At 39.5% G+C, this 27,262-nt stretch overlaps 2 protein-coding genes across 2 annotated transcripts; both read left to right on the forward strand.

The window, feature by feature from the left end:
* Positions 1-9,121: 9,121 nt before the first annotated feature.
* Positions 9,122-13,872, forward strand: slc2a11l (solute carrier family 2 member 11, like). Its single transcript, XM_017410545.2, has 12 exons — positions 9,122-9,365; positions 10,177-10,275; positions 10,380-10,540; positions 10,617-10,744; positions 10,823-10,949; positions 11,926-12,074; positions 12,167-12,354; positions 12,546-12,656; positions 13,044-13,145; positions 13,249-13,324; positions 13,403-13,530; positions 13,663-13,872. Exons 1-12 carry the CDS (start codon positions 9,342-9,344, stop codon positions 13,870-13,872), a joined length of 1,503 nt encoding a protein of 500 aa, XP_017266034.1. The 5' UTR covers positions 9,122-9,341.
* A 1,664-nt stretch (positions 13,873-15,536) lies between these two features.
* On the forward strand, positions 15,537-22,133 carry nt5c2l1 (5'-nucleotidase, cytosolic II, like 1). Its single transcript, XM_037979244.1, has 17 exons — positions 15,537-15,799; positions 16,252-16,325; positions 16,416-16,533; positions 16,648-16,743; positions 17,634-17,725; positions 17,816-17,873; positions 17,997-18,090; positions 18,171-18,224; positions 18,298-18,381; positions 18,462-18,497; positions 18,567-18,674; positions 18,768-18,834; positions 19,301-19,471; positions 19,548-19,599; positions 20,274-20,334; positions 20,876-21,052; positions 21,140-22,133. The coding sequence occupies exons 1-17, from the start codon at positions 15,738-15,740 to the stop codon at positions 21,224-21,226; spliced, it is 1,491 nt and encodes a 496-aa protein (XP_037835172.1). The 5' UTR covers positions 15,537-15,737; the 3' UTR covers positions 21,227-22,133.
* Positions 22,134-27,262: the final 5,129 nt, after the last annotated feature.

Below are 27,262 nucleotides of genomic sequence, written 5' to 3' on the forward strand. Positions count from 1 at the left end.
TACAAGGCACTGCTTCCTTTCAGCTCAGTCTGATCAGTTTTGGCTTGTAGCACCCATGTGGCCAGGGCTTGTGTGTGTGTGTGTGTGTGTGTGCAGCCACAGATTGATGTGACCGCTGGTGGCGGCGTTATTAATGGAGGAGGAGAATTATATCACCCAGAGGAAATACAACCAACTACCTACGACTGAACAGCAGTGGAGGCATAAAATGAAAAAAGAGAAATAACCCCAAATATCCACACCTTTTTTTGGATTTGCAGCTGCAACTGAATTAATCCCAGGAGTTGGGATTTCTATTTATTTATTTAATTGTGGTGGAGTTTTAAAGCTCCAGCTGCAGAGGAATCCCAAATTTGTCTGTCTTACGTCGAGTCCAGCTGCGAGACTCTCCTGTACGACAGAAATAAAGACTCCAGCCTCAGACAGATCTGGAACCGGGAGGTTTGAAACAACCTGTTATCAGGGTTTAACCTCTCCCACGTGCTTATGTGCGGCATCTGTTTTTGACCAGGGAAGTAAGAAGCGGAGGCTCAGCCCGTCGAGAAGTAACTTTCAGCACCGCGGACAGCTCCACTCGCTCATTGATCACAAGCAGACCTTCAATAAAACAATCCCTCTGCACAGCATCGCAATGCGCACTTACTCCTGATTGGCTGGAGCCGCGGACCACGTGACACCTCCCACCGTCCTGAAGCAGAAAACTGCTGTTTTTTTCTGACTGAAACCCAATGAATGGAGAAAAACTATCTATCTATCTATCTATCTATCTATCTATCTATCTATCTATCTATCTATCTATCTATCTATCTATCTATCTATCTATCTATCTATCTATCTATCTATCTATCTATCTATCTATCTATCTATCTATCTATCTATCTATCTATCTATCTATCTATCTTAAATGAAATGCACTATTTCTGTTTATAAATGTTGAATACATAGATAAATAAAAAATGCAAGCTTTTATTTTAGTTTTATACTGTTGCACATTGTATGAGTTTGCAAATTTTGTGCATTTGATTGCATTTTTAGTGGCAATTGTGTGCAACTCGTTGATTCTCTGTGTTTATTTTGCTGTGGATGTGAACCTCCTGCACCCAGTCACCATCACAAATTCATTGTCAAAACTTGGCAAAAAAAATTGACTGATTTAAAATTTTATGACATTTGTTATCACATGTAGCATGAAATTTATGAATGACTTTTATTAAAAGCAGAGCAACAACAATAATAAAAGGTCATTAATATTTGTTCATCGTGACGCTCTGGAAGGCTGTATTTTCAGGGATTTATGGTCAAGTCATCCTAATAATTCCTCAAAACTTCGCGCTCAGTGAAGCTGATTGTTTCGCCCCCTAGTGGTAAGAATGGCTGAACCATCCAGTGTGCCAGAATTTACAGTTTTTTATCTTCTTACACACTAAAAGATATACATATATTTCTCCACAATTAACAAAGCTTTACACTCAGGTAACAAAACATTAGCTCAGATTTGCTTAACTATAAGCATAAAGTCCACACAGAGCACTAAATGCGTTTATGTGCTTTAGACACAAATATAAATAAAGGTCACGTCCTGTCATTTCAAATGACCACACTTACTGTATGAACAACCTTGCAAAACATATCTGAACTCTTTAATTTAAAACACACTAATCAGCAGTATGATGAAGCAGCATCTGTGCAGGAATGGATTTGGCACAAGGAGGTTCTTCCCATGTTGCCTTGCAAACAATGTTGTTGACTGAACCTTATGCCCAATGCTAAAAGTGGTTTGAATTTTTGCACATCAGTGTGTAAATGGTCTTAAAAAAGTGTAAAAACAATAAGAACAAATATACTAAATCAAAAACAAAACCATCTTTAAGTGTTCAGAAAGAGGAATAAACAACAATTACATAAATAAAAAAGAAAGTTTAGATTTTCCAAATAAAAACCCAAATTGTACTGTAAGTAAATGCAAAAATAAAGATAAAAAACAATAAGCCACTGATGCACGCTCTTCTGTGCATGTTCACTCTCTTTGTTAGGAGTCTTTTTGCTTTATCTCTCCACTCAGACCATAAATGTAATCAGATGCAGCTTTTGTCCTATAATTTATCCCCGGCGATACGCGATAAAATGTGTCACACTCGGTCTTATGTGCTGCCTTTTTACCCTCAGTGTGTGCGTCTGTAAAACACACTCGAGTCTGTTAAACACAGTTACAGCCAACATCACTTTTCCCTCTCTAAATGCATCTGTATTCGCTGCTATAAATAAAAAGCTTCAGTGTTTTGATCACAGTGGCAGGTTGTCTGAAGGAGTGGAAGGAGGAAAGCAGCAAAGGGAGCAGCCTGCTTAGTCAACAGAAAGAGTAATTCAGAGGCCTGGCTCTGATTTCCTTTGGGTGATGGTAGGTTCATTAAGTTTAGGAACATTGGAAAGACCCTTGACCTCAATAGGTTTTAGCTCAGAGATTTTCCCAACCGGATTTTTCGACTTTAAAGCCATCTGTACCTCAAATCAAATAGTGTCATAACATCTTATTTAGTACGTCTCTCTGTTGCTAACAGCTGCAAAGCCACAAAATATAAATTGCATTGCTGTTATGCATCGTGTTCAGTGCTCAGAATGATTTGATCTTTCCATTTCCGCACATATTGAGGCATCTTTGCACCTGCACCCCAAACAATCTGCAGCTTTGTGATTTATCTGTGTCTCAGCACTGGCATCAGCGCAACAAAAAGCATTTATCTAATATAGGGGAGTGAATGGTGGCACTTATGGCTATTAAACTCGCTCGCCGAGAGGCTGAGGAATGGTTTTATTATTTGATTGTTATGCACAGAGGCTTTATTTTACTTCGGGGCTTCTTTTTAATAACCTTCGGGCCTCAGATGATTTTAGCAGCACAGATGGAACAAAGCAGCGAATCTGTGCTCGACAGAACACAAGGCGTGTTTGCACCTGTAATACATCATGGAGTCATTTCAGTATTTTCATCACTGTTCCTTTGACAGTTGTCCACATCTGTGTTGTTGTTGTAATAAAAAGCAATGCAACAAATATGCAAAAACAATCAACTAAATGAGGGGCTTCCATGTTTGGGGAGACATTTGTTCTTTTATCCTGTGAGGGTCGATTTAAAACTATAATTCACTGCTAATTCATACAAAGTTATTCAGGGTGGTTGTATTTATCTATGAGGAAACATTTCAGCTCTGATGGGACTTCTTTCTTCCAGGGTGGCCAGGCCAGATAAATCGGGACACTGGTGGGTGTAAAATATGAGTTTAAAAATATGTAAATTATATGGTATGTGTGAACAACTGTGTGAATGCTGAGTCAGCATTCACAGTTATTTTCCTGTTAGTTTTTTGTTCAGTTTGATTTTTGTAGTCAAAATATCAAAACGTTCAGCTCAGTCAGGGAAAGCGCTCTTTTCAAAACTAGTTTTTTTTTTTTTTTTTTCTCATGAAAAACATTGAGATCTCTTTAATTTCATTTTTGTCTTTATAAGCTCCATTTAGCTTTTAGCTACGGTTTTGTTATTTTTAGGTCTTAGCTAATGTTTTTTTTGTTTGTAAGTTTAAACTACAGTTTTGTTAGTTTTAGCTATTAGCTGCTGCTTTGCTACAGTTTTGCTGATTTTAGCTTTTAGCTAACATTTGTTCATTTTAGCTTTTAAATATTGTTTTGTTAATTTTAGGTTCTGTTCTGTTCTGCTTGTTTTAGAATTCAGCTATTGTTTGGGAAATTTTAGCTTTCACCCACCGTTTTGGTAATTTTAGTATGAAGCTACTCCATTGCTAATGCTTTGCATGCTTAGCTTTTAGCTACTATTTTGCATGTTGAAGCTTCTTGCTGTTGTTTTGCTTCTTTAAATGCTTAAAAAAAATTTTTGTTCACTTTTATTAAATGTTGTTTAAATTTCATGACTTCATTTCACAAAAGATTTAAGTTGTTGGACAGGTTGTGAGTTTTATAAAGAAGTTCAAGCTCTCCACCAAGTTTTGTTACATTTTGATTCTCCTGCAAGCTAAAAAACAACCGTGAATGAACACATGAACACATGAACATGGTGTTTTGTCCTCAGTCGATGTGAAGCCCTGCACCGTTTGTAAGAATTCCCATAAGACTAAACAAATCAGCTTCAGTGGACATCGGATGAAAAAGCAAAGACTGCACTGGAAAGAACACATGAATTAGTAAATATATAAATGAAAAAGTTTAAAATATATTCAAATAAATAGCTATTTACACAGGTTTCACTAAAACTACAATGTCATCTGCATTCTTTGGTGCTAGCTGAACATGATTTATTTAGCTGTCACATGTCATTTGCACCCTGGATATCTGACCTATGGGAGAAGTTTGCCCTTCAGTAGTATTCTGCACCTGTTTCCTCTCTTCTTCCTCGTCTCATGTCTCTGTCACCTGAATCCAGAACGCTTTTAGGTGTCTCACGTTTGACAGAAGACCTATTTACGTTGAGCAGAAGATTTACTGCCAATCTGCTTTAAGTGGCACACTCAAGGACATAATGGCATACTTTGTAGGATTTTGACCCTTCGGTTTGCAGGGTTTTTTTTTGTTGTTGTTGTTCCCGGAGCAGGATGATATATGGGCGCTATGCTGATTTGTTTGTGATTTTATTTATTTTTTTGTGCGAGTGAATCTGAGCTGCAGCCATGCATGCTCTGGATTAAACTATCAGCCTAATTGGTCTGTTTGCATTTTTATTTCATAAACAAATGGGTTTTATGGCCTGATGATGCTGAAGATGAATGCAAAATGAGAAGTGTGCTTTCTAATTGTGGCATAAATTGGGACACAAAAACAGGAAGATTTATCGGTTAACTCACAAACGCTTATTGGAAATATGTGACAATTGGTGCCTGCAAATTCTTCTCATATGCTTGTTTTGTTCTCTGGTAAAGTTTGTTGTCACCGGCTGTAGGAAAATTGATCTGGCACTTTGAGAACAGCTTGTTTTCGTCTTTGAGATTTAGTTCAATCAAACAGTCGATAAATTGCCACCTTTTCTCTTTCCCTAAGCACAGTTTGACCTCATTGGAAACAAAAAAGTCAAGGAAAGTTTGAAATGTACAGGAAGCAGGGATAAAAAAAAATGCCTTGCAACATAAACCCAACAAAACTTTTACTAAACTGTAAAGTTTATCTAAACTAAAATGTGTTAAAATGTTTTTAAATTTAGCAACAAATAGTAATGTTTAAGGGTGGCACAGTGGTTAGAGCTGTCGTCTCCCAGCAAGCAGGTCGCAGGATTGCTTCCTGACCTGGGGCCTTTCTGGGTGGAGCCTGCATGTTCTCCCTGTGCTCATTTGGGTTTACTCTGAGTAATCTGGTTTCCTCCCACAGACCAAAAGCATGCATGTTAGGATCATTGGTAACATTGTCTCTAGGTGAGAGTGTGAATGGTTGTTTATCTCTATGTGGCCCTGTGATGGACTGGAGACCTGTCCAGGGTGTCCCCTGACTCTTACACAGTGACTGCTGGAGATAGGCACCAGCTCCCTGCAACTCAGAAAGGAGAAGTGGGTAAAAAAAATGGATGGATGGTAATGTGCAGGAAATATGCACAGGATATCATATCAGTTAAGTGGGATGCAGAGTGGAGCAGCTGTTTGTCTGAGCCTTTCTGTGAGGAGTTTACATGTACTTTCTGTGCAAATGTGTTTTTCCCCCTCCTGGTGCTCCAGTTTCCCTCCCACAATCCAAAAACGTACATGATGAGTTAATCTGAGGTACTAAATTAAAAAACTAACAAAGCTTCACATTGGCAGGAAATTATATCTGCTGTCAAGCTGCTCCAGGTCAGTGGTGGTTTGGTTTCAATTTTTGTATAAATTTGTTCTTCATTTTGCACAGATGCATGCCAGTAAAACAGGCAATATTTTGTCTCCTTGAACAAGTATTGTCACAGAATAAAGGTTTGAACATCAATGTAGCAAGAAAAAAAGATGCTGAAATTGAAAAAAAGGTGTCATTGCAGCACTATCAAACCTGTGAACATGATGGTTTAAACTTCTATCTTTGCTATTTCATTACACAAACACTTCTCTGAGCTTTCATATTTAATGCAGCGCTGCAATTATTCACACATCGATCAGCTACATCTCAAATGTCACAACTGTGCTGAACGTGTGAAATCAGATTAAAAAAATGTCTTATTTCTCTACAAGGAGGTTTGAGAAAATAGTACTCAGGAAGAAGAAACTGCAAAAACCTTTTCACTTCAAATAAGGCTCCTCTTCACACAGGGGTAAAGAGATTATCGTGCATGTGCGTGGACCTGAAAAGGTCCTTGTAAAGTGAACCTGTGAGGCATTCATTATTCATTGTGATCAAGCATCGTCTGACTCTCCGTCTGCTTCAGAGGACCTCACAAGTTTGGCTCGACTCCTTGAGAGTCCGCTCCTGCTGCCGAGCCTTTCTCCACAAAGCTGTGTCCAGAAACAGATGGGGTTTGTTAAAAAAATACGGAGGAAATCACCCACTCTGCTGCTTCTTTGTGGTGAATCTACAGTCAGCATGAAACTTAACTTAACTTAACTTAAGTTTAGTTTAATTAGTCATTTACTCATTTAATTAGTAAGAATGTTAAATTATATATATACATATATAGTTCAACAATCAAGGTGGAGGGTTTTCCATTAGTTGATTGATTAAAACAACAAATTTTACATTTTTATGCATAAGTTTACAAGCCAAAGTTTATTTAGGTTAAACTAATTGTCATCCTGATGATTTTAATAGCAATTTGATTCTGAAAACTCACCGTATCTATAGAACGATTCAGAATAATCTTACACTTCCATTAGACGGCTGGTGTAAAAAACCCACAGATTGCACGTGGAAGATGGATGCAGCTAATGTCATTATTTGTTTGGTTTTCAATCATTCTTTGGTTTGTACTATTGATTTGAAGCCTCAGATTTGTCATTTAGGTTGTTGCTGCGTTGGCTTTCTGCAGCCACAAGTGATATGCTTGAATAAAAATACCTACAATCTTTTGTTGGTAGAATTAGCTGTATAGACCCAAAGTTTTATACGAGACTGGCACATGTTCACAGGAGTTTAACTTAAATCTGTGTGTGTGTGTTTGCAAAATGAACCACTGGACAAATTCAAATGAAATTCTCAGGAAATAATCATTCAGTGTACCTCTAACTTTTCAAATCAACCCGATTCAAGATAGCCGACACAAGTAATCAACATTAACACACAGAAAAATGGCTTCAACTTAGCCATTTTTACAGATATTGAGCTAACATGTGGTAGTCGCTGAGCGTCATCCCCAACATATTATCTGAGCTCTAATAAACCGAGTGAGGTCTTTGTTTCAAACTTTGGCACGCAAAGTTTAAGACATTCACTGTGACTGAGCGCTGAGGAAGGTTTGTGAGGATTTCTTCCCTTTAGCAGTCTGCAGCGTGCACAAGTCTTCAGCCTGGCTCCCACCTTTGTGATGTCATTCTCCCCAAATGAAACACATTTTCCCCATCAGCAGAGCTCCCAACCCCTGCTTCAAAACAGCATGATGTGTGTAACAGGCGTACAATGGTAGAGATGGTGCTTCTGTTCTCAGATGAATCGTGAGATCTTCACAGTTCGTTGGTGAGTCGTCCAATCATGGTGAAGAGTTAAAAAGAGCAGGTGTCTGAAGCAGCAGCCACTGATTTATGGAGGAGAAAAGCTCGCTGCGTTTCTCATAGGGAGCAGCCTGACAATCAGACTCAGAGCTGCACAAAAAAAAACAAAAAACAACCCACTTTCATTCAACAATAAAGTGGATCAGCTTTTACTGTTTTCTCTAACAAATCTGTTTGGAAAATGTGATTACTTGTCTGGGATTTTATGTCTTGGTACAGTTTTACATCAGACGATTTGATTTCATGCTTCCAGTTCAGATCAGGATTATGTAAAAATAAATGCAGCTGAAGTGGCTGCAATTTGAAAAGATCACGTTTAAAAAAATTGCTTGCATCATTTCCTAAAGTCTCATCTTTTTTTTTTTTTTTAGCCGAAGTCTTGAATACACCTGTCAGCTGAAAGAGCTTTCATCTCCTGTTTTTGTCTCTTTCTCATCTGAAGTTGACAAATGTTCCCTCCAGCCGTGCAGATGTGTCGCATCTGGCTGAATATTCTGCTCACACATGTCGACTCTACATGGGAAGCTGGGGTTTAACGTTTTACTTTGTGTGGGTTTCATTAGGATCAGATCTAAACTATCAGAGGCAGCAGTTTGAGGAAATCAGCAAAAGGCTCCCAGCTACTAATCTTAATCTTAAATCTTTGAAGAAAAAAAAAAAGCACACTTTCTGCTCTAGCCAGGGGCAAGATGAGCAGCTCAATTTACCACTGCCAGCAGCGCCGCTTAACACAGTATCTCTCTTTTATGACAAAGTGTAGATCTATTTCTGGGCCCGATGCGGTGCAGCACCCTCGTGGCTGCTGATAACAAAACTCCAGGATCTCTCTGTGCTCAGATTAAGCAAAGGTTACACAACATTTATCCTTGGATTTTCACTTAAGTGTAACATTTATACGACTTTAAAGATGGTCATGTATCAGCTTAGGAAAGGATAAAGTCAGAAAATGAACAGTTTTTAAAGAGTGGTTGGAAATAAAATTGTTATTAAGTCTTATTTGATTTAATGACAGCGGTAAAGGCATGCCAGCTACTGGTTCTCGCTTCTTTTCTTGAGTTTTTGCTTGTGTCTCCCTGAAAAACTTGGTTTGTTTTGAGTAACTTGGCAGCTGTTTAAATGTCTGTCTGCAGACAGATTTTTATCCACATGATGGTATTAAAGCTGGAAAAATAGTGAATCTTTACGGGTGTGTCAACATTCAAAGATCAATTTTGTTCAGGATATCACCTGAGCTGCAGCTCCTTTTACTCTTTTGCACACCTTCCTTGCAACTTAGATAATCATTACAAAGTAAAAACTTAGTCTCTTTTATTTTGAGTATGTTTGAAACATAAATCAATGTCAGCATTTAATTTAAAGAATATTTTTTTAAAATTCTATTTAAAAACATAAAAGTGTTGGATGAAGATTATAATTACTTCCAAATATCCAGGTGCTTTGGTCAGACAATAAGACAACAATTAACTTTGTAAGGATTGAAATAAAAAATCTCTTGTAAACATCAACCACATCTGGGAACACACACACGAGCAAATCTTTACCAAATACAGGAAAAGGTGTTATGCTTTGTCACTCTGCTTCACATTTCTTCTGTGGCTTGAAGTTAATTATTTCAGAGCTCGGTTATAAATATGTGCTGCGACAATGAGAAGAATCCTCGCATGAGCGCCGACTTCAGCCATGCCGCAACACCTACGTTTCCTGGTAAGTGATGAGAAAAACTTGTGTATTTCTCTAGTTTGCTTTCAAGCAGCCAGACTTCCTTGCAGCCTTTCAAAGTGGTCTTGATCCAAAAGTTCTTCAGACTTTCTGAAGGTATTTCTGAAGTCGTTCTTTGAACCTTGGCTGCTTTTTCCACTTTATTTCCGATCAGTTCTTGGACCTGAGCAAGACAGGTCAAACTGTGCAGCGTGTGCCTAAAAAAAAATTAGTGGAGGACAAAAGTGCCACGCTTAAAAATTATCTGAAAGTCATGAAAAAGAAATCCAGCAAATATCTGACAGAACCTCAGAGATGCACCATCCTTCAGACGATCGTTGGATGATTTTTAGCTGATCTTTCTGTAGGAATCACCTTGTTGGTGCTAAAACACTACTTCACGAGTTATCTTAGGTCCTTTGCATCGATTCAACCAACGAAATGGGAACAAACTGTGTATTTTGACAGGCTGCTGCAGTAACAAAGTGATCCCATTGAAACATTCTAGTTAAGTTTTCTGTTACGTGTCGACACAACACTGGTTCATCTCTTTTTATACTTGAATGATTCTGGGGTCAGAGTCAAAAAGCTCAACAAACAAAAAACTTTCCAGGTATGGAATTAAAATAAGACTTCTTCATACCCCCTTTTTAAAAGGTTACAATAAATTCTGTCTGCTTGAAGAAAAAAAAGAGAGTGTCTTAAGGCCTTTGTATAGTACTGTGTAATGGTAATAAAAGCTTTAGAAAAAGAGGTGAAAGAAAAGTCTAATTGGTTAATTTAACATAATTTCCTGCTTTTTGTTCCATCTCTGCAGCTGGACTGTCCTGTTGTGATTGCAGGCATGTTTATTGCTGGCCTGGGTGGGACATTTCAGTATGGATTCAGTGTTTCTGTCATGACGTCCCCCTCGGCTGTAAGAATTTCAGTCTTTGATGGATAAAAAGCTTTTTTATCAGTACGGTCAAGCGTCTAAAGCCTGAACTCTTTGGAAACGTATTTATGCATTTCTTTCTTCAGTTCATAAAGGAGCTGGTGAATAAAACCTGCGTGCACAGATACGGCCGCCCGTTGGAGCAGTGGCAGGTCTCCCTCATCTGGTCCTTCACGGTGTCCATTTTCTGCGTTGGGGGGTTACTGGGATCACTTGCGGCTTGTTCCCTCACCTCTAAATTTGGCAGGTTGATGCACATCCACATAAAAGTCACAGAAGAAGCTAGAAGCTCTCTAGAAGCTCTCTGTTTCTCCGATTTACAGAAAGAAGTGTCTTTTGTTTAACAATTTCGTGGCTATATTTGGAGCCATTTTGATGCTTCTGAGCCAGACAGCCATGTCTTTTGAGATGATAATGGTGGGAAGATTTCTCTTCGGGATCAACGCAGGTAGTTTCTTTGGCTCTTCTCTGTTTCTCGTTTAACCTTACAGGCGATGTTTCATTCTTTTCTCTACTTCTTCTCCAGGAGTCGGCCTTTCAGCTCATGCACTGTACATCATTGAATGTTCTCCCAAGAGGCTGAAGGTGATGGTAGGCGTAACCGTGTCGACCTTCTTGTGTTTGGGGAAGTTCTGGGGTCAGCTGCTGGGGATCAGGTGAGTTCGCTGTCATCGTCTGTGGTGTCACGGGTCCAACCATAGATGCTACGTCAGTGGTCTCCTTTCTGATTTGTTCTTGATGAGATTGGGTGCCATGGAAATATAACACACTTTCCTTTAGGTTCTCAGAAGGTAAAACCTTAAACAACATTTTAAAAAAGCACAGAAAGAGTAAGAAACAAACGCACTCTTATGCTTATAACAATTAGAGAAAAGAAGGGTTAGCGCTGACTCTACCAAAGACCCCATACACTAGCAGCATCCAGTCCTATCCTGCCACTATCCTGCCTGTTTTACTTGTTTCTCTGCTCCAACATGCCTGATTTGGTGGCTAAATGACCTCTTCATGTTCTGCAGAAGCCTGTTAATCACCCATTGATTCAAACCAGGGGTGCTGAAGCAGAGAAACAAGTAAAACATGCAGGATAGTGACCCCCCCAGGACCAGGATTAGAAACTACTGCCATACACTCATAAGATAATTCATCTCAAGTTTTATATTAGTACTCAATACTCTCCTAAAGGCCCCTAAGTGGAATTAATTTAAACATTTGTAGGTAAAGTCAATTATATTGGTTAGATTTGGGTTGTTTGCTGGCAGGTCTTACAAAAATGGTCTGCAGACTTTCAACAAAGGCAGTTTTTTTTCCTGAACCTCTGGTCTGAAAATAAATCAATGCTATATTATTAAAAACTGATCAAAGATTTACATCAGAAACAGTGCAGTCAAAGAGAAACCTTTTTGGCAGGCAGGTAGATGAATCCGTGGGACTAATATGAACCTTTAATAAAAATATTATAACCCTTTACAGCAGTAACTTCAGCCTTTTGGCAGTCAGTCATAATAATTGCCATCTATATCTGCTAAATTCTAATTATCTATCTGTATTATTGTTGAATGCTATTAAACTAAATTATTGGCGCGATCTGCAGATATACACCTCAAGATGAAAGTGAATGGTTTGATTTTGCAGAGAGCTCCTTGGTACAGAGAAGAACTGGACCTGGCTGCTTGGTTTCAATGGTTTCACCGCATTGTTCCAGCTCTTCACTCTGCCCTTCCTGCCGGAGTCTCCGAAGTTCCTGTTGCTGGAAGCAGGAGATTTCCAGGCCTCCGAGAGAGGTGTGAGAAGGCACATTTTTCAGCCTGAGGAAGGTTTTTTTTTTTCTCTGATTGAATTTAACATTTTGTATTGTTTTTGTATGCTGGCTCAGCTTTTAAAAGGTTATGGGGCAAAGAGGACTACAGTAAGGAGGTAGAGGAGATGTTGAAGGAGAAAGCAGCCTTGCAGAGCGTCCGCAGCCACTCAGTGCTGGAGCTCCTTCAGAACCAAACACTTCGCTGGCAGCTCCTCACCATCGTCATTGTCTTCATCGCGCTGCAGCTCTGTGGCATCAATGCTGTGAGCTGTTTTTCACACGCTGGATGCTTCTTTGTTAAATATTTTCTGAATATGACATCTAGTGTTCTCCATGCAGTGAGCCTTTTGTTTAACCAGACTTGATCTGTATTAACCAAAGCACGAAAACATTGGCTGGACCGACTCTAACCAACACCCTTGTAATAATCGTATGATTAAATGTTCCTCTCAAGGTGTACTTTTATTCGTTTGATGTGCTTCGGGCCACAGGAATCCCAGAACACAAGTTAGCTTACGCCGCCTTGGGAACAGGCCTGTGTGAAGTTTCCACCTCTGTAGCCTGTGTAAGTCTGTTTTAAAGCCAGTAAAACTCACTTTAAACCTCCTCATATTGATTACTTTTATGATGCACTTGTTAAAATCATCCTGGTGGGAAAATAAACTTTCTTCTGCTTCTGTCATTTCAAAATCTTGGTTTTTAAACCAATAAATTTGTTGGTGTGTGATCGTGGCGCCCCCATTTGGTTGTTTAATTCCATGCAGTTAATTCAAAAAAAGTTAAAAAACAAAAACAACTGGACTTGCGAAACGTCTTCAGCTACAGAATAGAAGTCCAGTTGTTTTTGTTTTTTAACTTTTTTTGAATTTACCATGGCCTGGATGACTGAGAATCTACACCAACATGCAGTCAATTCCAAATAATCCTGATGTCCGTTAAATTGATGTTGCAGTTCATGACTACCGGGAGCATGGGCAGAAAGGTCCTGCTGTTCAGAGGCTACATGGGAATGGCTGCAACTCTGACTGTCCTCACCATCACTGTTTGCCTGCAGGTGAGCGCCTACAAACCAGCTGCTGCACAGGTCTGGTTAGTTTTATTTTTTTAATGCAAAATGTGACACAAGACCTGAACAACTGGGGTTCTTTCGTCCTCAGACTTACGTCTCATGGATGCCGTACTGCAGCCTGGCTCTCATTTTCATCTTTATTTTCTGTTTCACAAGCGGACCAGGTACATTTGTCTCTCGTTTGATTTCGAATGGTTCATTTTTGAATCAATAAGCCATCAGTTTGCGTCTTTGACCCTAAGGTACAACAACGGTCCCTCTTCCAGAAGAAATCTTTCCTCAGTCATTTAAAGCAGCTGGATACACACTTGGCTGCACCATCAATTGGATCAGCCTGTTTGTGCTGGGGATGGTTTTTCCCATCTTGGTGGTAAGTGCTGTACATTAGCACCAAATTAGCTTTTTTATTTCCTACAGTAAAGTGCCTTGGATGGTAACCTGATGTTTGTGAAACGAGATAAAACTAGCCCCTCAAACTAACATGAAACTGCCCGTTTTACAGGAGAACCTGGATAGTTTTTGCTTCCTTATATTTATGGTCGTCTGCCTCCTCTGTGGGTTGTATGTGAGGTTCTACACACCTGAAACCAAAAACCGGACGGCGCTGGAGATAGCCTCAGAGTTTGACAGGATTCATCGTAAAGGTGGAAAGCCGCTGAATGAAAAGTCGCCTGAAGGAGAACTTATGAGAACACATGAGTCCAGACTCTGATGGGACAGACAAAAACCTTTCAAGCTAAGATCCGATGACATCACTGGAGGTGTCACAATTCTCTATATGCAAATCAACAAATTACTAAATAAATAAACAGTGTAAATGGAAACATGACATGAAACTTCCCAAATAAAACACGTCAGCGCAGTCTTTGTGTAGAATGACTAAAAATGTCCCCATTTTTGTGTCTTGTTCAGTTTTCAAAATAAAATTATTGTAATCATTTTGATGCATTTTAATGGAAAACGTTCAAAAATGTCCTAAATTTCATAACAGCTAAGCTGTAAAAACAGATTAGGTTAATCTTTGCCTTTTAAACTGTCTAAAGGTGACCAGCGAGGTCTGCATATTTAATGTTAGATGATCAAATAATCATCACCTCAGCCAGTTTTCAGTCCAACAAATACTTTACTTTTTACTTCAGGGAATTATTGTGAGGATTTGGATTTTTTGTGTTCTTGGTTTTGTTTTCTTTATTTAGTCTTGTGATTGTTTTCAGTTTGGTTTTTTTATGTTCCTGCTCAGTTGTTCACTCCTCCCCTGTCACTCTTTTTGCCCTCCTTGTCACGCCCATCTCCACCTGTCCATAATTATCTCCACTCACCTGTTTCTACTTACCTCGTCACCCTCAGTATTCAAAAACCCGGTCACTTCTCTCACTATCTGCTGGTTCATTGTTTTTCCTTTGTTGATAGTAGCTGTCTCCGTGCCTTAGTTCCCTGATGTTTTGTTCCACTGTGCTTATTGGTTTTTGTTCTGTTTGTGTTTGCTGCCCTGTCAGCTTTTGTTTTGTTATTTTTCTTTAGTTAATAAATTAGTTTATTTTTACCATGAGTCTGCACTCAGGGTTATTTTCTGTGTCCCGCGATCCTGACAATTATTTAATAAACTAATGACTACAGCTACTGATTTTCTTAACAATGAGATTAATTAGTAAATGTACATGAGTCATTTTAGACTAACTTCTAAAATATCGATCAGGTGCCAGCTATTATTTCCCTTGTTTCTGTACTGACAAGATAGCTGTTATTATCCTTAATGATGAAATATAAAATTAAGATCAACAAGATATTTTTCTGCTGTTGGAATTCAAATAGCACAATTTGTGATATTCTCATGCAACTCAAACCCCTGATTTTAGGACTTACTGTGGACCCAAATGACCAAAAATAAAAAAAAAACAAAATAGACTAGAATTAATTGATACCTGAAATGTTTCTTTACAAACTAAATTCTTTTACCTTTTTTTTTTTTAATTTTGTCTTTTTTTTTTTACACAGTAAATGTCCTATTCAGACAAAAGTTGGGTTTTAAAATTTAAGCATCTTTCTGAAGAATAAATAAAACTAAAATAAAGGCAGAAAATGACAATTTTAACAAAACAACACCTTTTTGTAGATTTTCTCATGAGTTCAGCCTCTTGCAGCACAAAATCAACCGTTCAGTGTTTGGTCAACCTAAAGGTTAAATGATTCAAAAATCAAAATATCTGAAATGTTTTGCTTTGATGGAAGAAGCTGACCTGCTCAGGTCACTGCGGGGTCTGACAGCCATCGGGGAACTCCCACCAACTTGCGCACGCAGGCGGCCCCTGCACATGTGTGCGCCTCTGATAACGTAATCTACACGCTCTGAGCCGAGAAGAGTCCTGCAGCTGGAGGTGAGGGCCCTGCATCGCCAACAACAACAAGCACACAGTCAGCTCTGCGAGTAAACACCCGGGGCCACACCCGGAACATCTGGGGGAATTCGATCATTTAAAGATCCGTCCAGTGAACGACAGGGAGAGGAGTCGACTGCAGCTGACAGAGGAACAGTTCACCACAAGAGGCTGAAACCAGCTGGCTTCCTCTCAGGACACCATGGACAGTGTTTCCTACATCTCCAATGATGAGCCCAAGGTGAAGAAACACTATGACAAAAAGTGAGTCCTGTTCCAAATTATCGTTTAAGGCAGATTTATTCACTTAAGTTGGTGCTTTTTTGCTTTTCTTCTGTGATTTCTTCATTTTTCTGTGGATTTTAAAATGTTCTCTTCTCAATCATCCATAATATTCCTTATAATGACATAAATAACATCCATGGGTGTTTCTTTTAGCAAATCAGAATACCTTTCAGTGTATTTATTTAGTGTGAAACTCATGATTGAATCAGCAGAAACTTCCGTGGAAACCTCCGCCCAGCCCTCTAATAAAGAGCAGCAGGAGCTAAAACTGGAAAAAAGTGACCCACTGAAAACAGTCGACGAAGCAAACCAATGGACTCCCCCCCAAATATTCCATCCCCATTTGTTGTAGTAAGCAGGATAGCTAACTTGCCTGAATGCTTACAGTTAAATATGTACATGAACTTGTAGTTATTTGTGTTTGCTCGCAGGGTGTTTGTGAACAGAAGCCTGACGCTTGAAAGCATCAAATGCTACGGCTTTGACATGGACTACACGCTGGCAAGTGAGTACGGTCTGGACACTGATCTCTTCATTCTGATTACAGAAGTAGCGCCACCAGTGATGTTTTCTGCACACATGTTTTTGTTTGTAGTGTACAAGTCTCCCGACTATGAGAGCATGGGCTTTGAGCTGATAAGAGACAGAATGGTGTCTGTTGGATACCCTCATGAGATTCTCCGCTACACCTATGACCCCAGCTTTCCCACACGGTCAGTTTGAAATAACTCCTGAATGTAATTTTTAATTCTTTCTTCTTTTTAAAAAAATCTGTAACCATGTCTAATGCATTCATCTGTTCCATTTCTTCTTGTTTTTCCTCCCAGTGGAATAGTTGTGGACACCACATATGGGAACCTCCTGAAGGTGGATTCTAACGGCAACATCTTAGTCTGCAGTCATGGTTTCCTCTTCCTCAAGAGGTCAATGCAAAACACAAATCAGTGCCGTAAATATATTGTTATATTCTTCTTTTGCTTGTGGCTACCTCTTAAACAGTGAGCTCAAAGACAGAAACTAAAATATAAGCACTTCCAATACCCATCACTCATCAGCCAACAAACTTAATCATTTCTTGATCATTCAATCATTAAACTGAAACTATTTGGAAAAAACTAATCTTTAATCTAAATTGGAATAATTATTCGAAACACACTCGAGTCGAATAAGTTACTTGATCTTAACAGAACATAACGATTGAAAAAAATAACCACCCACACAATTAACCAGCTAACCAATAACTAATTAATCAATCAGTTATCCAACATACCAGTTAATTTATCAATCATTCATCCAACCGACCAAACAATCATCTAATTAACCAGCCAACCAACTAACTAATCATATAACCAGTCCATCCATCCATCTTCTTTACCTACTTTTAACTTTACCAGGTTACAAGTTCATCACAAGACTCCAACCAATTAGTTAATCACTAAACTAAATAACTAAATAATCAGCCACTTATTCAACCAACCAACCAACCAACCAACAAAATAACCAGCCAACAGACCAATTAATAAACCAATCAATAATCAACCAAATAAATAATAAATGAATTATCTAACCAACCAGCTACTTAACTAATCAGTCATTCATCCAACAACGAGTCAATTAACCAACCCAAACCAACAGACAAACAGTTAAACCATCCATTTTTACTTAAATTGCATTTTCTAAACTATTCTAAACTAAATGATTTTTAAATGTATTTAACAAGGATGTTTAAATAAATCTGATTTCTGACCAACAAAGATCAAATGAAAACAAATAAAACAGCTTTTTTTTTTCCTCTCCTTTTTTCCCCTCACAGGGATGACATTCATTTCTACTACCCCAACAGGTTCATTCAAAGAGATGACACCGAGCGCTTTTACATTCTCAACACTCTCTTCAACCTTTCAGGTAGGGAAACCAAATCCTGATTCATTCACGACTCCAAAAATGTAAATAATTTTCAGATTTTTGTTAAAGTGTTCCTCTTGCTTCCTGCAGAGACGTATCTCTATGCCTGTCTGGTGGATTTCTTCAACAGATGCACCAGATACTCAAAGTGAGTCTTTAAGACCTGAATGTCCCACCTTTACAGCCAGCTTTGAGTCTTTCTACGTCAGTCTTAAATGTTTGATCTTTTTCACCCCTGCTGTTAAAAACAAACACAAAAAAATCCCTTTAGCCTGGATAAAGGCTTCCAGCACGGAGACTTGTTTATGTCCTACAGAAGCATGTTCCAGGATGTCCGAAAAGCAATGGACTTCGTTCACGATACAGTGAGTTACAAAACACCACAATCTGTCCTTCGCTGTCATGAGTTTGTGCAAAATATTAAAGCCATAAAACTGTTTTAAAGGGAATCCTGAAAGAACAAACCATCAAGAACTTGGATAAATATGTGATCAAAGACGTGAGTATTACTGAATCTATTTAGGTCTCAGAATGGATGAAATTATAAAAAGTAAGTGTTTTTTTACTCGCAGCCAGATATCCCTGAGCTTCTGACCAGAATTAAAAACGTGGCAAAGGTTTTTCTTGCCACTAACAGTGACTACAACTACACCGAGGTGAGCTCTTCAGCTTTAACTGAGCTCAGAGTGAAGATTCTCCACTTTTTCTGATCTGTCTCCTCTTCTTCCTCACTCAGGTCATCATGAAGTACCTGCTTGAAGGTCATACACAGGTAAGACGGTTTTGTTGGTTATGAGATTTGGAAGAAATCGTCTGGATTTGAGATTATCCCTCACTTTAGCCTGGAAGCCCCAGGAAGACCTGGCGCTCCTTCTTTGACCTCGTCGTTGTGGACACCAGGAAGCCTCTGTTCTTTGCTGATGGGACGGTGCTGAGACAAGTGGACACAGTATGAAAAATGTTCCCCCCAACCCCCCAGTGATGATTTGGCAAACTGACCGTCTGTAAGTTTTGATGCCATTCTGATGTATTTTGGTCACAGAACACAGGAAAGCTGCACATCGGGACGTACACTGGAGACCTGCACCATGGGACCGTTTACTCCGGAGGTCAGGTCAAACTCTGATTATTTACCAGATTTATAGGAACAGAAAAAGGATTAGAAGCAGCTTTTAATGCATTAAATTGGTTAGATTAAACTGTCTATATGTCCTCTTGAGTTGCTCTGCACAGTCTGGAAATTTTGATCTAGATTAGATCAATTATTCTACTGTGACTCTGAGTTCAGGGGATTTTATCCAAATAAATGCTCAATCTTAGGCTGCCAGACTCAACGATTTTGATCATCTTTACACCAGTCTCCTAGGGTGGAAACGGCTCAGTCATGGCGTTGGTTATTACATAAAAATAAACTTGATTTCCATTTAAGGGATTCTTTGAGGATTACATTTAAAACTGATTCTCAGAAAATATCTGAACTGGGAATTTAAATGTTATAAATGTGGACGATTACAAGGTCAAATGTTAAATTAAAAACATTAAACATTCGGGCAACACTTACTATTTTTCCTGCAGGATCTTCAGACATTGTCTGTGATCTGTTGGACGTCAGAGGTAAAGACATCCTCTACGTTGGAGACCACATCTTTGGAGACATCCTCAAGTCAAAGAAACGTCAAGGCTGGAAGACGTTTCTGGTCGTACCTGAGCTCACCAAGGAGCTGCAGGTGTGGAAAGAAAAGAAAAGTGAGAAGACTTGTTTTTCATGCTTTCCCAACATCTCATTGTTATCAAAGTTCTGATGAGTGCTCTTGAATTTTAGCTCTCTTTGAGGAGCTGAAACATCTTGACGTCTTCTTAGCCGAACTTTACAAGTAAGTCTGTCCACCAGTTTTTCCGCTCAAAAAAATGCTTACAACTATAGATTGAACAGACGCTCTATAAAAAATAAATCACTGCAGAAGTGATAAATAGTTTATAAATGTGCAGCTGTCTCTGTTTTCAATAATAGTGCTGTGATAGATATAAGTGTGCCTACTGAATCTATGTTTATATTTTTGAGAAAACTTAAGAAAGCTTAATATATCTGTACTTTTTCTTTACAAGACCTTTACTTATCAGTTATAGGGAGAAGTTTCTGTTCTTTAACAAAAAAGAAACAAAAACATCAGATTTAATAAAACAAAAAAAGGAAATAAATCATAAAACAAAAACGTCAGACTGAAAAAAATATGATACATACACTTTTGTTCCACTGAAGTTGCTCTAATAATAAAAATAATTAAGCATTTCTATTAGATGTGCTGTGTTTCCGACTGCCCAGCAGGGGAAGCTGCTGTTCTCCTCAAAATGTGACTATTAGTAAAGGAAAGCAGTGGATTAAATGCTCTCTTAAATATGAATAATTGTAATGATGAATAGAGTAATTGTTGCGATGTTTTCTGTGAATAAAAATGTGTAAACCTTGCTGCTCCTGTATGAAACATTCACCTTATCCTGAAAGAAATAATCCATTTTCTCTGATTATTAATATCATTATTTACCGAAGGCATTTGGACAGTGGCAGCAAAGCGTGTCCTGACATCAGTGCCATCAAGACAAGAAGGAACGTAAGCATGACCCAGAAAACCCAACTTCATCACTTTTACTCTGTTTTTTAATGGAATGGAGGAGAGACGGATTGTGATTGTTCTCCCTGAGGAAATGGCGACTCTTCACCAGCTTATTTAGGAATATTTCAGCACCAAAACCATCCTACTTACATGCAAACCCTGGCTTGTTGTTTGCACTCTGACAGCTAAGACCCATGGATTACAAAACAGGTTAAAACAGTGGTGTCCAATCCTGGTCATGGAGAGCCTCTATCCTGCAGGTTTTAGTTGTTTCCCTGCTCTTCAAGATCTGCAGAAGTCTGTTAATCACTCACTCATTCAAATCAGGTGTGTCAAAGCAGAGAAACGTCTAAAACATGCAGGACGGTGGCCCTCCAGGACCAAGATTGGACACCACTGGGTTAAAACATCATGAGATGATAATAAATTCTCTGTAAATGTTTGCATACTGTTCAGTGTTTCTTGTTGTTACTAATCAGTATTTGAAGTAAGCCTTTGGGGGTTCATTCTTGCAGCTGAACCTTGTGCTGTTCTGCAGGTCCTGACCTACAGGATGGACATTTCCTATGGTCAGATGGGCAGCCTCCTGCGCAGCGGCTCCACGCAGACGCTGTTCGCCAGCCAGCTGATTCGATACGCAGACCTGTACTCATCTACCTGCCTCAACCTGCTGCAGTACCCCTTTAATTACCTCTTCATGGCTCCTCCAGTCCTGGTCAATATCCCCCCTCCTTCATCCACAGTGAAGACGAGCACGTAGGCCTCTAAATTGTTCTCACGGTGCTTTATTTTCTTTTTTCAGATGCCCCATGAGGCAGCTTCTCAAAACTCTGCAGAAGTTGTTTCATCAGAGCAGAACAGTCATGGTGTGGTGGCAAACAGAAACTAAGGTTTGCTTTTATTGATCTTGTGATTTTCATATAATTAAACTCTGCTTTGTGTTTTGATAAGATTGACGTTAAAGGTATTTTCTCTCTCGCCACAAAGACACTGCAGAGGGATCTGAATGTGTGTTTTTTTATTTGTTGCATCCTTCATAGCCTCTACTGCGTCATCTGCTGGATTTGAGTTACAGTGCCATGAAAGGTTCACAAAGGGAGATCAAAAGCACAAAAAGGTTTAGTGTCATTTTGTAAATAGGCGTGTTTTTACATCCAGAGTTGCAATATGTGCCTTTAATTTAAAAGTTTGTGTAATGGTTTTAAGATTATATTTTATTTATTCATCATTTTTGCAACGTTTGTTAAGTTATTCTCATAAATCATTGCTTTTACTTGAGTTGACTGTTCTCCATGATGTGTTTTAGTTCAGTATGCGTGCATTGTTTTGTTATGTCACATGTAGGACTTTCATCAAAAACTTCATTTTTTTGTGTAAAGTTATTCACAATACTACTGTTTCTGTAAAGAGCCACTCCTGGTCAGGTTTCCATATGCAATAAATGACAGGAAAACTTCTTTATTTACTACGTTGTTTTAGATAAGATGATTTAAATGCACTTCAGACCTTTTTTTCACCCACTGCTGAAGATGAAAGGGCAACAATGGGGTTTTTTTTGCTTAGGTGTGTGTGTGGACTTGGTTTTTGTTGCTTTTTTAGGCTCTTTTCTTGTATAATCACCTACTTTGTCAGCACCAGAAGTCCCTGTGGGGATTAAAGCCTGTTTCTAAAATGTTGGAACATTTTAGTTATTTTTTGATGTTTTTTAAGGGTTAGACTTGTAATGGTAATGATGAGGGTCAGGACATGAATGAAAGTTAATGCAATGTCCAAATAAAGGCATAAATACAAACTTGTGGGTGTGAGTGTTTGTCTGTTGTGTTAGTGAAACTTTCACGACGTAGTCATTGGATGTACATCTACAACTGACTAATTGTTGAAGTAAAGATGGCCACCACAGCTAATCAACAAAAGCCAACATAAAAATACTGATAACTTAGTGAGTTTTTTCAGATGTTGAGCTGAATTTGGTGTGGCGGGAGCTGAGAGTCATCCTAAACACGCACTCTGAGAGTTAACACATTATGCATAACGTTATGTTCAAGCTTAACCAAAAACATCCTCATTTCTCAGCATTTTCATTTCCTTTTGTTGTCCCTGCAACACATAAGTCCGTCCACTAGATGGCGCTTCGTCCCCTTTGCAGCAGACCTGAGGCTCCCTCTCTCTGGGGTTAAAGATTATCTTTGTATTTACTGTAAATACACTCACCTTTAAGCTTGAGTAAGAGCTGTCTTTGTCCTGCCATGCAAGCTGAATGCGTGTAGCAGTAAATCTAGCCTCTTATCTTCAGACTGACAGCTTAAACCGCTGCGTGTTTCTGCATGTGCCCCAATTAACTGATCTTACTTCACTAAGTCGGTGTTTGTATGAGGAACCCTGAGTAAGTTAATCAACAAAAAGTACTGTTATGATGAGGTGTGAGATTAATGCAGCACACACACACACAGAGACCTGTGTGGTCTTTGGTTTACACAGGCCTGCTTCTATGAGAGTTCACACACACACACACACACACTTGGTATGATGTCAGTGCTCATGTGTGATTATGTACAAGAGGGTTCCCCCCCCCCAGGAAATGATCCAGTCTTCTTTCAGGGGCTGAAGTGTGCAGACTTATCACAGTTTTCCTGTGTTGCTCCACGCACACACAACACGCAGGCGCCACTTGTTTGGGCTTTTTTTTTTATTTATTTCTCTCTGCGGGGAGAAATCCGACTGATTGCTCTGCTCACACGTTAGTGCCTGGTTTCGGTTCCTCGCGGGAGAAGGCTCGTGCTGAACGCAGATCCGCTCTTCTCTGTCTGCGAGGTGACATTTCAGCTGCTGCAAATGTTTTGTTTCTGTCTTTAGATTTAAACACACACACACACACACACACACCTCATTTATCAGCGCCTCTTTGTTGTAAACACACTCACACGTGCGCGTTTCCTACATGATTTCATTTCTTGTATCAGGGCTATTTTGGTCTGTTTGGATTTCCTTCGCCATTGTCTGCCGCTCACCTGTATTTGTTGTCGGTGGATCATTTTGTTAATTTTGTCCTGTTTTATTTTCCTGCCTGATCTTTTCATCTCTCCTGAAACCTAAATATCACTTCTCCACAGCTCATAAACCAGCGTTATGTTTGATCAAACAAAGAAAAAAGATTAATTTAATGTATTTAAGCCTGTATTTAGCATTACACACACCCTTGTGGGAGAATAATCCACAAAACATGAAATGGTAAAGCTGCTGCATGTGGCTCATTAGAGTCACCATGGTAACCACACACCAATGTCTCTCACTCCCTGACACCACTCAGGCACGCAGAAACAGACATGAGAAAGTAAGCTTCAAACAAACAGTTGCTGTGTAAAAAACTACAAGTCACATTTTCACCATTCCTGAACCGTGAGTGGCAGAAGTGTCTGACGGTCACTCGTGTCAACTCTTACATTTCTACAGTGTTTTGTCTTGGAAATACAACAAGTTAAAAAGACCCTTCAGCTCTAGTTTCAGATCAGATACGATGGGATACTATGGGAGCTTGTAAGTGTGCTCTCTGCACCCTGGGAGGATTTGACGGAAAACCAAAAAGTCATACAGCAGGGAGAGACACACTGTGTGAAAAAGGACAAAAATCCCTACGTTATGATGCATGAACTGTAAAAGATGTGGAAATAAAGAGCGTTCGAATAGCTCAAAGGTGAGAGTGTGTGAGCTCATCACTCGCTATGTTAAACAAAAAAAAACACAAAACCTAAACTATATTTGTGTCAAAACCTAAAGCAAGACTTCAAAATGCCAGTTCAGTCATGTAAAGTCCAACTTTCTTTGGCCCGTTTAAACTCTGAACGATGTTTGTACTGTAAAGTCTGCCTGATCTGTCGCGCTGCAAAGAGGGCTGAGTTTTCTCACGCGTTTCACCAAAATCCCATTGATCCCCAGTGTTTCTCCCACAGGTGTTTGGCTAATTTTGTCTACATTCGTTGACATACCACTACCAAAGGTCATAGCACACTGTTCCCGATTGAACCTTGTGTTTCGGTGTATAAAATGCATGTTTTATTTTGAAGGTGTGTGACATCTCCAGAACCAGAACCAAACGAGGAGAAGCAGCTTTCAGTTTCTATGCACCACAAATTTGGAACAAACTTCCAGAAGACTGTAAAACAGCTGAAACACTGGGTGCCTTTAAATCTCAGCTTAAAACCCACCTGTTTAGAGTTGCTTATGGCTAAATTCGGGTTAGAGTGCGGGTTTTTGATGTCTTCAATGTTTTTCTCTTTCTTACTGTTTATTCAATGTCACATGCTGTTTTTATTTTGTTTTTTAATTATGTAAAGCACCTTGAAATGCCTTGCTGCTGAAATGTGCTATACAAATAAAATTTGATTGATTGATTGACAAAAGTTTTGAACAGAACAGAAGCGAGGACATTTCAGCTTATATAAATCCCCCCCCCCCTCCCCCCCATTTGCTGCTTTTACCTGATACTCCAAGCAAAGATAAGTGATGTTTCTTTTCCCCGAACAGGCAGACTGCTGCCCGTCTCCGCGAGGCGCAGTTTGAACCTATCTGTTCAGCACAGAAAGAGGATCCAGGGGTTAAGTTTTACATTTCAAATGTCACAGCCACGCTGGGAATGTTTAGTTTGAAAACAAGCCCAGCTCTCACTCTTGAGTGTAGTAAACACTTCGAAATCCTGAAACCGGCTGAAAAGAAAGAGCAAAGTGACGGCATAAATAAAGGCAATTTGCTCCCTGCCAGAGCTGCAAACCTTGCCTCACCGAGACTATCTGTCTTCCTCTCATATGAGAGCTGCAGGGAGGGGAAAAAAAAGGACTTTTGGCGAGACAAACACACAGGGACACGTCTTTCCCTTTTAATAAGACGACAGGGATAAGAGCTTTGCAGCAGGAGCATCAAAGTATCAGATTCTGGACTTCTAATTTACAGCCCAGGTTATGATAATTTAAACACAAATTAATATGTTTTCTTCAACCCCCATGCATCAACAACACAAAACGTGAAAGAAAATATTACATTTCGTCCTTCTTTACGGTTACAAAACACAGCAAACCAAAAGGGCCGGGTTCTTACTGAACATTGTACAAAATGTCCCCAAAGTGAAAGTGAGTTTTCTAAAGATTTTACCAAAACCAATAAAGAATAAAAATCAGATCTGCTCCAGGCTTCTGTTCAAGAGTTGATGAATATATTTAAAATTGATTTTTTTAAAATGGGAGGGGGAGGGGGGGGGCAAAGCCTTATAGTTTGCTTACATAAAAAATGCAAAACCTATTTACACAGTATTGATTTTATCTTTGAAACAAGCACTTCTTCAAATGCTGGAACAGCCTTTTTTTTGTTAGTTTTAAATTTATTTTTCCGATTTGCAATAAACATCTAAAAGCTAAATGTTAGCACATTTTTCACACGACAACAACAGCGAAAACAAATCCAATTCTTTTTGCTTTTTATTGGAGGCAGACATAATTGAAAAGAAAGAAACCGGATATTTATTAAAAAATATCAGTGAGACACATTTCCAATACAAACACCTCAGATGTTTTTTTTAATTATTATTTATTTAAAAAAGGGAAAACACATGCACTCATGAGCAGCAGCTCCAATAAAAACATCTGTTTGGTGAGATTCATGGCTCTTTAGTTAATAAAAGGCAAACGCCACCAAATGCAACCAGCTCGTGCTCGAAAAGAGGCAAAAGGGAGGAGGAAGAAGAAAACAGCAGCACTGACATGTTGGGCTTCACTGCTGCTCTGTGCAGTCAGATAACTCTGCAGAAGCACCACCGTCCCCCATTCCACACATTCCAGGATTTCCCAGCAAGGATTGCGAGCAAGCCCAAACAAGTCACGTTCTTCACTCGGGGAGAATTTCACACAGTCAAGTGGCTCAGGTCTCTTTGAAAAACAAGGAGGCGCTCCTTCTTGGGAACAAAAAAATTTAAAATTATTTAAAAAGCTGCTTCCAGGTCCACGTGGACGCCTCTGAAATGAAGAGTATTTTAAGAAAATAATAATAATAATAAAAAAACAAAAACAAAGCAGGATTCGAGCGTTCTTCACCCCACCTGGACCGTTTTTCTGTTTCCTGTCAGAGCAGCAGAGGGCCGGCTGTGTGTGTGTGTGTGTGTGTGAGGCCATCCCAACAAACAAACTTCTCCACTCCTTCCTTTTACTGCAGGGTTCAAACACGAGGCGCAAAGGGAGCAGCGACACCTAATCTCCATGGGGGGAGGAAAGAGAGGGGGAGAGGCATAAAGGGGGCCGAGAGGGCCCTGCATTCCTACCAGAGGGCCCCTCCCCCCCCGTTCGACCTGCTGCCACCGAGGGGGATGCTCGGAGCCACACATCGACCTCCACCTCCCCCCCACCTTCAATCCTGCCTCCCCCCCACCCATCTACTTATCAATACACCCAGCGCCAGAGCGTGTTGTACAACAAAACAACTCTCTGATAGTGGACAGAATAGAAGAAAGAGAGAGAGGGGGTGGGGGGTTTCCCCCCCTCTTTTCTTTTCAGCTTCGACTTTAACCAGAACTAAACCAGAAAATGCCTCTAAAGCACCTCATTTCAGTCTAAAAAAATAATTTAAAAAAAATAACACTTTTTCCCTTTAAACTCGAGGACTTGTGTCAGCCAACAGGCGAGAGTAAACTCTCTCCTGTAAATACAGAGCAGGGTAAACATTTTTCTCTTTTTCTGGAGGCTTCTGCTCTGCACCACCACCTCCACCACCTGCTATCAGATATCAGCTCCACTTCCTCACAGAGCCGCTCTTTGAGCACCGAGGCCAAATGCTATGACAATACTATTGCACTGCTAGAATGGATGGTACAGTAGTGCAACATTGTCAAAGCAGCTGACCTCAGCATGTGTCAGCACGTGGACGTGGGAGGCAGGGGGGGGGGGGG

The sequence above is a fragment of the Kryptolebias marmoratus genome, linkage group LG14 (genome assembly GCF_001649575.2).
Source record: "Kryptolebias marmoratus isolate JLee-2015 linkage group LG14, ASM164957v2, whole genome shotgun sequence".
Classification (NCBI taxonomy): domain Eukaryota; kingdom Metazoa; phylum Chordata; class Actinopteri; order Cyprinodontiformes; family Rivulidae; genus Kryptolebias; species Kryptolebias marmoratus.